This window comes from Ipomoea nil, unplaced genomic scaffold (genome assembly GCF_001879475.1).
Source record: "Ipomoea nil cultivar Tokyo-kokei standard unplaced genomic scaffold, Asagao_1.1 scaffold1416, whole genome shotgun sequence".
In the NCBI taxonomy this organism is placed as follows: domain Eukaryota; kingdom Viridiplantae; phylum Streptophyta; class Magnoliopsida; order Solanales; family Convolvulaceae; genus Ipomoea; species Ipomoea nil.
In genome coordinates, this window is record NW_017617844.1 from 446053 (window position 1) to 457063 (window position 11011).

Here is an 11011-nt window from a genome sequence, read left to right on the forward strand (position 1 = left end):
GAACTACATGAATGAACGAGGAACACAGAGAGAGCAAATTGAAGAAGAAGAAGAAGACTGTATATTTCTAATAAAGTGTGTGTGATGACAGAGAAGACAAAAGGCTTATATATGAAGGTTAAAGCAGAAGGATTAGGAGGATTAAGACAAAAATAGCCCTATGCTATTTATATCCTCAACAAAAAAAATCATAATTGAAGAGCGAAATGCCCTTGTATTTAACAAAATTTCAACGATTTTTTTGATAAAGGACCAAAATTGGTCATGTCATAATAATATTAGGACCAAAATGGATGTTCTAATAAAAAAAAGACTAAAAGTGAACTGCCATCTATAAATCTAGGACCAAAAATGGATTTAACTCTTTTCTTCTTTTTCTTTTTTACATTTATCAACTTATCAAAAAATTAATTTTAATAAATACTTTTAAGCATAATCAGCTAGTTAAAAATTCTTAAATTTTCAGCTTATAACTTATAACTTTTCAGCTTTCATCTAATTTTTTAATTAGATTTGTCAAACATAACCTATCTTAATGGATCAACTTCATTTAATTAAATAATATGGGTATTTCATTCAAAGAAATACAAATGTTTGTAAGTGTTGATATGTAAGACGCCACTTTAACATGGAAATATAATATTCAGTAAAATGGTTGAAAAGCTAAGCTAAAACTCCTTTACGATATATATGATAAGAGATGGGTATTTCATTCTAAGGTAAGCATTTTAAATTAATAGATAGAGGCATTAGGTAATCCTCCCACCAATTAAAAATGGAATAAGGTTCAAATTAGCCACTGAACATAACCAGAAAGTATAATTAGACCACTAAACAAAAAATAAAATACAATTAGACTACTGAACACTGTAAAATTATACAATTTGTCCCAAATGACCTGCAGTGGTAGGTTATTAACAGATAATTAGTTAAAATAAAATATAATAATAATAATAATAATAATAATAATAATAATAATAATAATAATAATTACTAAAAAAAAAGAAAATAAGAAACAGGGTGAAGGGATGAAGGCAGCGGGCATGGCTGCCTTCGTCCCTTCAAAACTTTTTTTTTTTTTTAATGAAGGGATGAAGGCAGCAGCCATGACAGCCTTCATCCCTTCAAAGTTTTTTTTTTTATTATTTATTTATTTAATGAAGCTGCCTTCATCCCTTCAAAGTTTTGTTTATTTTTATTTTTATTTTTATTTTTTAATGAAGGGTGGAAGAGTATCGAATTGACCCATAGATTAAGAAAAAAAAAAAAAAAGCTTTGAAGGGAAGAAGGCAGCCCTGGCCGTTGCCTTCATCCCTTCATAGCGTTTTTTTTTTTTTTTTTTTTTTTTTAATGAAGGTATGAAGAGTATCAAATTGATCTGTAGATTAAGGGTTTTACATCAAAATAATCAGTGGAAGTAATTTCTAAGAGGTGCTCTGCTGGTGATCGACGATGGGAAAATGACGATTCTGGCGAGAATTCCATCGGAGAAGAAGAGTAAGTGGTTTATGAAAACGGTTCCGGGCGGAAAAGCCGACCCTGTTTCTTTTTTTTTTTTTTCTTTTTTTTTTAATATATAATTTTTTAAATTTTAGCTAATTACCTGTTGGTAACCTACTGTTGTAGGTTACTTGGGACAAATTGCATGATTTTACAGTGTTCAGCGGTCTAATTGCACCTTTTTTTCATTTAGAGAACTAATTGCACTTTCAGATTACGTGCAGTGGCCAATTTGAACATAATTCCATTAAAATACCTCATGGATAGCAGCTGCTCTTTTTTGGGTTCTATCCCCTCCAATTATATATATATATATATATATATATATATATATATATATATATATATATATAGGGGAGGCTTCAAGTAAGAACCTTTTGTTAGGTAGGAACCTAGGAACTAATCCTAGCAATACAAATTTGGTCTAAATAATTAAACATTTTTATTTACATCTTACACATAATTAATTAAAAAAAAAAGGATATTAGTGCAATTTAGTCCAACTACCAATTAAAATCAATTATTATATTTGGATTCTTTCCTTGATTTTTGGATGACAAGATAAGGAAGGACTCCTAATGATTGTTGTATCTGCATTCCACTGGTTTATGACAGGGGAAGAAGCACGTACGTTCGGCATTCGTACAACCTCGAAGAGAGACGCAGGCCAGCGTTTATCGCTGACTAAGGTAGAACGATGGCGAGCGACGAAAACGCAGGAAACATTAAAAATTGTCCCTATATATTTGTACATTCATCCAATTTAGATTTATTTGAATACACCCATTCGTGCTGCTTCATGGAAGCCTACGATTGACTGAAAAGTGCTACTGCGTTTGTAGACACTCTTAGTTGGTTGGGAATGTTGAACAAGAGTGTTCTGTACATTCGGGTGGGGACATATAATGGTTCTACCATTTTTGAAAACGCAACGTTACGGCACACACCGATTCACGCAAGTGCACAACATTGTCTTATTAGAATCTGGTTTTCTTGAATACATTATGATAGTATGTTTGGTGGGCGGTATGACACAAACATCACTACCTAAGTGCACACTCTAATGCTTTCCGTCTTGTCATACACACACTAATCCTGCATATTTGGGCACACACTACGTTACCCAAGTGCACACTCAAATGTTTTCCGTCTTGTCATACACACACTAATTCAGCATACAATGGCACATACTACTTTACCCAAGTGCACACACTATACCCACCTGGGTTGTGTGCACCCACGACTTCATGTAAGTGCACACACGGTAATCACGTAGCACAAATTGATTAATCTGTTTGTGTATGAATAAACGTAGAACAAATTAATTAAACAAGCTTATATATATATTTGGGATAAATTGTGAGAAACGTAATGTTACAAGAAGTGCGTTTAAAAAAAAAAATAGTACAGGTCATGGTGCACCTGGGTTAAACTGAGGGTGTTATAATGTGTAGAATTAGTGTGTCCATGAACAGACGTACACTTACTTTAATCTGTGTGTGAGATAATGTGTAGAATCATTGTGGCCATGAATAGGAGTACAGTTTGATTTATCTGTGCGGGGAGAAACTATGAGAGTTCAAGCCCACTGGGTGTGTGCACTTACGTGAAAATTGTTGTGCCAAAACATTCAAACTGTCAGTGAATAGAAAGGAGACTCCGAAGTTGGTGTGCACATGGGTAATGCTATGTGTGCCAAGTGTGCAGCTGTACTGATAGTTTGAAACCTCAGAAACCAGGATGATTTGCTACACTAGGGTGTGCACTTGGGGTTCACGTGTGTGCCACAATGCCCATAATTAGTTAATGGACAAAAAGGCATACAAGAAAGTGGTGTGCATATGGGTTACACCATGTGTGCCATATTGTGAAACGTTATTGTGTCAATGAACTGGCGTTCACTTAGGTTGATATGTGCATGCCACTGTGTGCCAAAATTCTACTAGGTTGAATCACCAGAAATCAGGTTCATGTTGCACACTCATGTGTGCACTAGCCTTAAAATGTCTATGGCATAACGTAGAGTTTGAGTGTGTGCGTAACGACAATGTGTGTTGCAAAATGTGAAAACGTGTTAATAGAATGTAACCGCGGAAGCCAGATTGACACTATTAACAGAATGTAGCTCTTAAGTTAAATTGTGAGAGCCATAATATTAAAAAAAAAAAATTGATAGTTTGAATCCGCGTAACTTAGGATGATGTTAAAGATATCGTTGTGCACATGGGTAAAACTGCGTGTGCCATAACGTATAGAAAGAGCATTTGGATGAACATATGGTGGACGAGGTGTTGTATAGATTGGTTATACTATGTGTGCCATACTGCATTGTGTGTGCCAATTTGAGGAATAGTAACCGTTGGTTTGCACTTGGGGCTCACGTGTGTGCCATAATACCCATAATTAGTTTATGGACAAAAAGGCGTACAAGAAGGTAGTGTGCACCTAGGTTACACCATGTGTACCATATTGCGAAGCGTTATTGTCCATGAACTGACGTGCACTTAGGTTGATCTGTGCGTGCCAATGTGTGATAAAATTCTACTAGGTTGAATCATCGAAAATTAAGTTCAAGTTATACACTCTTATATGTATTAGCCTTAAATGTATATGCCATAACGTAGAGTTTGAGTGTGTGCGTAATTGTAAGGTGTGTGCCAAAATGTGCAAACATATTAATAGAATGTAACCGCGCAAGCCAGATTGACATTAATAATAGCAGTGTGCACAAGGGTTGTTCTGTGTGTGCCAAAATGTGCTTTCTTTATTTATATACGGGAAAGTGAGAAACAAGATGATGTGCCGTTGTGATGATTTGCGTGTGCCATTCAAACACATTCTGGTAAAGAATAAAATTTTGTATAACTTTAATGCCCACATTCCCTTTCCATTCAGCATCACCTGGAAAATGAATATAAATCTACTAAAGAACTATCAAATGGAGAGAAAAAGAAGTAATTCCACGCTAGTTTCTCCACTAAAGCAGCTTTTCAGAAGTGATTGCTACAAACCTTATGATTTCAATTTCATAAGAACCTTATGATCGCTACAGCTTTTCACACGGCTTAATTCAGTTTCCCACAGTTCACTACTGAATTCAATGCTCAAAAGAAGACCTTTTCAGAAGTGATTGCTACAAACCTTATGATTTCTAAATAAATACTAAAATTCAAACACATTTTGGTCTTCAAAGTTGAAACCTTTCCTATCACTAGTAATGTATAATTAGACATTCCAAACAATGCACCTTCCGGAAGTTGGAGATGAGGTGATGTACAAAAGATGGGGACTTCTGGTAAAACCAGTGGAGTGCCATGACAGCCTTTTTCCTAACAGCCTGCTTGGGGCGCCCCAACAGCTCCGTCACTTGAGGCAACACTACGGAGATTGCCTCATCATTAATCAATTTGAAAACCGACCTTGAACGGACGCCATTGTCACCGAACGGGGACTATTGGAATTCTTACCATGCAAGCCAGCTATCTACCTGAGAATAGAAGCAAGTAAACGAGAGAGAAGACGACGAAAAATGGCCTGCTGTAGACTGTAGTCGAGTTTGCGAAGGAGTCTAACAAAATTTGAAATTACCGTTTGACTGTAAGAAGAGAAGCCGACTATTACGCCAACACACCAACCGATCTGCAATTGAAAATACTAAACTACCCCTAATTGGCTTAAATTAAATCCCTCTAGCGTAAAATAATTAAGCTATTAAAAATATGAACTATTGATTGATTAAGATAAATAGCTAAGATTAGTTCCTATGTTCCTACCTAAAGATGGGTTCTTATTATATGAATCTAATTCTATATATATATATATATATATATATATATATATATATATATATATATATATACCCCAACCAATACAACCAATTAGATACAATTGAAGCTTGATGAAAGGAACATACAGCAAGAAATTAATTTCAGTAGGTTTACAAACAAGATCTAATGCATGGGATACCCGATTAATCCCACGGTCCTAAAATGCTATAAGCTATCTGTTAAATTCAATCAATAGCAATAAACAATCGCTAATATCAATAATTGAGCCTTGGAACTCATCATGAATCCCAATATGCACTCTACTGTCTCAGGAAGCCATCAAGCTTACAACTATCAAAAATCTATATTCTAATTATAATAGGGCACTAGCATGTGTGCACTATTAGTTATCTATGAATGCATTCTCAAGTATTTTTAATACACCATAGTAATTACCAAAATGTCAAAACCTGCCTACACACACATGAGGGGTGTAGATAAATGCCTAGCATTATTAATCTTTTTTTTGGTATATCAAGGATTTTCATCGTCGGATACAGTGACTAATCCCTTCGCCGGATTGTAGGCATCTCTTTTAGGTGTGACAACTGGCCAGGAGTTTAAGGATGCTCCATACCCAAAGCCAAGGATCAAACCCTTGATCTTTAGTTAAGGATAGATGAGTCCCTTCCACTCAACTACACTTCCTAAATTATTGATCTAGTTCATCTCATAGTTAGAAAATAATAATAATAAATTTTTTTTTTTAAAAAGGAGAGATTGTGATGTCATTTTTGTAATTATTATTAACTTTGACTGTGCATTTAGAAAATCTTACGATGGTGCATTTGTAGGCAACTAATAGTGTGTCCTACTATGCAATTTGCCACCCTGAGTACCAATTCTTATGTGACAAATATGATCAACAGAGTGTTGGTAAGAATCAAATTCGTGATATATAGGTACAAGAATTATGTTCCATGCACTCGACCATTCCTTTTGGGCAAACAAATATTCTTTAACATCTATGAAGAACGAAAATTCAAAATTCAAAATCTCTTATGTAAAGTCTTAACCCTATGTCATTGGGCTATGAATGATTTAACATATAAGAGATTTGTAAAAGTAATTTTAATAATGCATTGAAAGATTATTATTATAGGTAATTAATTTGGTTCTTAGGCCGGATTAGAGGGATTATAGATTTGAATTAATATAATGGTGGGATTAAAGGATTAGAATACGGTTAAGACTTGGCTAATCGTACTATTTTTAGTTTAATTTGAATGGTTAGTGATGTGACTAAGCTAATAAAGATGTATTAAATGAATCTCAATCCACTTGCACATTTAATGGATTTGCACTTTTCAACCTTTATCGGAGTTTAGTCAAAATGTTATTAATGTTATTATTCTTTATATTAGTTTTCCATTGTAATAGGTTATTATTTTTCCATTAATGTTAATGGTGTTAGTTTATTTGACTTAGAATAGTCTATTAGTCACGAGAGGTTTACGTTTCCTAATATCTTTAGTATTGTCACACCTATCTTTGGTAACTGAATTTGAATTGCCTCTCACATCTGGTATCAATTCAGCCTTAGATTAGATCCTCCTACTTTTCCACCCCCACGACCAAAATGTCGACAAACTCATCGAAAAGAACCATCATCACCACCACCACTCCTCCTCTGGCCACCACCTCCAACCCTCTATCCTCGGCACATCACTTTGTATCGATTAAATTAACATCCAGAAACTATCTATTTTGGCATACACAACTGTCCCTTTTCTACGGGGTCAGGAACTGCTAGGCTTCGTCGACGGCTCTTCCTCCGGCGATTCCGCCTCGGGTGTGGCTGTCGTAGGCCCTGTGCCGAATCCGGTGTTCAAAGCGTGGGTGAAGCAGGATCAATCCATCCTCTCACTTCTCGTTTCTAGCTTTCATGGCCGACGAGGTGCTCCATCTCGCAGTTGGCCGGAACACGGCGAAGGAGGTGTGGGACTCCATCACCACCGCACTGGGTTCTAGTACACGGGCTCGATGCTTGAACCAGTTGGGGCAGTTCCAATCACTGCGGCAAGGCAACTCGTCTCCGCCGAAATACATCGGACAGGCACAGCTCATCGTTGAGGTCCTCTCGCTTGCCGGCGGACCGGCATCGCTGGATGAACAGAATCTCTGGGTGTTCATGGGTTTCCGGCCAGAATTCAGAGCCACGGTTGCCTCCCTTACGATGTCCAGTGCCCCTTCCACATTTGGCCGATTTCTTGCAGGCACAGGAGTTCATATATTCGGATGAACTCCCGACGGCGATCGGCGGCGGCACATCCAGTGGCTCTCCAGTAGCGCTGTATGTTGGGCGGGGCAGGAATCAGACCGGCGATGGCTCCTCCGGTTAGGGATGGCAATGGGGCCGGGCGGGGGCGGGGGACATATCCCCCGCCCCGGCCCTCGCAATCCCACCCCTCTCCCCATACCTCTCCCGCCCCCGCCCTCGCAATCCCACCCATTTCCCCATACCCGCACCCGCGCGGGTAATGAAATTCCTTCCCATACCCGCCCCCGTGGGGATTTTGCGAGTGCAGGGAATACCCATGGGGATTGTGCATGTAACCTTAGTCTTATTAATAATATGGAACTTACATCTAATAAAAATTTTATTACTACAATTTATAATATTAATGCATCAAAGTCTTCACCAAATAACTACCAACTGAAGTAGAGACTAGAGATAAGATCTAACAAATTAAATAAATAACATAATACTTTGATATTGACATTGAACATAAATATAATAACACACACACACACACACACACACACACACACACACACACACACACACACACACACACACACACACACACACACACACACACACACACACACACACACATATATATATATATATATATATATATATATATATATGCGGGTGCGGGTGCGGGGCGGGGATACCTCTCCCCGCACTCGCCCCATACCCGCACCCATTATTACCCATTGGGGCGGGGATGCGGGTAACCCTTTGGGTGCAGGTAGAATTGCTATCCCTACCTCCGGTGGACGGCACGACTTCAACAATCAAGGCCGTGGCCGCGGCAATCGTGGCTGACAAGGCCGTGGCAGATGTGGTGGACGTGGTGGTGGCCAGCCGAGGTGCCAGATTTGCTGCTCCCATGGGCACTCGGCGATTTATTGTTATAAACGCTACACCACGCAGCCCCCGCTTAGGCCAATATGGCCGTTCCTGGCGATGAGCACACGGCGTCAGCGACCGGCTCTTGGTTCCCGGATACGAGGCGTCAGCTCATGCCACGCCGGATGCTTCCATGATTTCGCAGTCCGTGGAGTACAACGGCGGGAATGTTCTGCGCGTCGGTAATGGCACAAGTTTGATTATTTCACGTGTTGGGTACGCATCTATTCCGTCCATGTCAAAACCCTTAAAACTGTCAAATGTGTTACATGTGCCAAAGTTGTCGGTTCCTTTATTATCTGTTCAAAGATTTACTAACGAAAATAACGTTTTCTTTGAATTTCATAAAAATTGTTTCGTTGTGAAGGATTCGATAACTCAGGCAATTCTGCTTAAAGGGCCCACTTCTGGTGGGTTATACAGACTTCCACTATCGTAGTCACATTTTGTTTTTCTTAGTTCCCGTACCACTCCCGTGATGTGGCATTGGCGATTGGGCCATCCTCACAGTCAAGTCCTCAATAAAGTGTTACAAGTTTGTCCGGTTGATCACAATAAATCCAAGTCATTGGGATCGCGCACCGCTTGTCACCTGGGAAAAGCATCACGGTTTCTTTTAGATAGGGTGTTTAATTCTAGCCAAAATGTACTGGACTTATTGTATACAGACATTTGGGGCCCAGCCCCGGTCCTCTCGAGTAGTGGTTTTAGATATTTCTTGTTATTTGTTGATGACTGTACTCGGTTTTGCTGGTTTTATCCCCTACGGGTGAAATCAGATATTTATAAAGCTTTTGAGTCATTTCGGGTTATGGTAGAATGCCAGTTTGCGGGTTCTATCAAGTCTATTCAGTCCGACCTGGGGGGAGAATATCGAAAACTACATAATATATTCCAATCTCTTGGCATTAATCACAGACAATCATGTGCTTACACGCACGAACAAAATGGCAGGGTTGAGCTCTGGAACAGACATATTGTCGATGGGTAAAGATGTCGCTCTTCTTAACACGATGCTCCGTCGTCTCTCCGTTGCATTCAAAATTCGGGATCTCGGAACACCGGGTTTCTTCCTTGCATAGAAACCTTGACAGTAGATGGGGGCCTCCTTTCACAAAAGCGCTACATAGGCGACATCCTTAATCGAGCTGGAATGATGGATTGCAAGTCGCTTACAACACCTGCCGCTGTCTCTCAGGCTGTCAGTCCTTCATCACAACCGCATGAAAACCCAACTCAGTACCGGCGCATTGTTGGAGCTCTACAGTACCTCACTATAACTCGCCCTGATCTGTCCTACGCCGTCAATCGGCTCTGTCAGTTCATGCACTCACCCACGGATGAGCATTGGGCCCTTGTGAAGCGGGTTCTACGGTATGTCAAAGGTACTATGGACTATGGTTTGCGCCTCTCTCCCTCTAGCTCTTTGGCCATCCACGCCTTCTCAGACTCCGATTGGACTGGCTGTCCGATTGACAAGAAGAGTACTAGTGGGTATGCTGTCTTTTTGGGGAACAACCTCGTCTTTTGGCTCTCTCGGAAACAGCGCACAGTTGCCCATTCGTCGACTGAGGCTGAGTACAAGGCTTTAGCTGATGTCTCGGCAGAGGTCACTTGGGTGGTTTCACTTCTTCGTGAACTCGGGTTACATTCCGGGCAGCCGTCTACGCTATGGTGCGACAACCTCGGTGCTACCTATCTTTGCGCCAATCCGGTCTTCCACGCTAGAACGAAGCACGTTGAAATTAACTACCACTTCGTCCGGGACAAAGTCGCCTGTGGGGAGTGTATTGTTAATTTTGTGTCTACCAAGGATCAGCTGGCGGATATCTTCACCAAGCCGCTCCCATGACCACGTTTTGCAGCTCTCCGGGACAAGCTCAATGTAGTCTCGCACCCACCTTGAGCTTGGGGGGGGTGTGTTATTAATGTTATTATTCTTTATATTATTTCTCTATTGTAATAGGTTATTATTTTATGTGGTGTTAGTTTGTTTGACTTAGAATAGTCTATTAGTCAGGAGAGGTTTACGTTTCCTAATCTCTTTAGTATTGTAACACCTATCTTTGGTAACTGAATTTGAATTGCCTTTCTCGTCCGCAAAGAGAGAATAGGAAGAAAATAATTGTAACTTCAAGGAGAAAAGAATAATGAGGGAATAAAGTAGTAATTCAATTTTTATTGTTTGGTTAGTGTGAATAGAATTATTAAAATTTATTTTTTGATGACGAAGAAAACTCACAATCAGCATTTGGTAAACCGTGTTCCTATGTAATAGCTCACAAACAACACCAAAGAGGTAAACTGCAATCGGAATACCATGTGTGATTAGCTCGACCGAGAGGATGTTGCAGGCACTTATTAAACTCGTGACATTTAAGTACGATAGCGGCCATGCTACATATACCCACTCAACTACCATTTTCAGGATAATTATTGAGATCTTTTATTCTAGTGTTTGGTTTATAAGAAAGTTGAAAAAGAATAAGTAGTGTAAAGACCAAAATCCCCATGTATTATGATAATAGTAAGAGAAAATTTCAAT

General features: G+C 39.3%; 1 protein-coding gene across 1 annotated transcript; it reads left to right on the top strand.

The window, feature by feature from the left end:
• Window positions 1–9413: 9413 nt before the first annotated feature.
• On the top strand, window positions 9414–10318 carry LOC109187009 (uncharacterized mitochondrial protein AtMg00810-like). Its single transcript, XM_019337170.1, has 2 exons — window positions 9414–9453; window positions 9549–10318. Exons 1-2 carry the CDS (start codon window positions 9414–9416, stop codon window positions 10316–10318), a joined length of 810 nt encoding a protein of 269 aa, XP_019192715.1.
• The last annotated feature ends 693 nt before the right edge of the window (window positions 10319–11011 follow it).

What these genes read in the sequence shown, in the direction of transcription:
- LOC109187009 (XM_019337170.1), top strand. Translation starts at nt 9,414, where the DNA reads ATGGCAGGGTTGAGCTCTGGAACAGACATATTGTCGATGG. An exon ending in AACAGACATATTGTCGATGG is followed by an intron (nt 9,454 to 9,548) that starts GTAAAGATGTCG and finishes TTCCTTGCATAG; the next exon opens with AAACCTTGACAGTAGATGGG.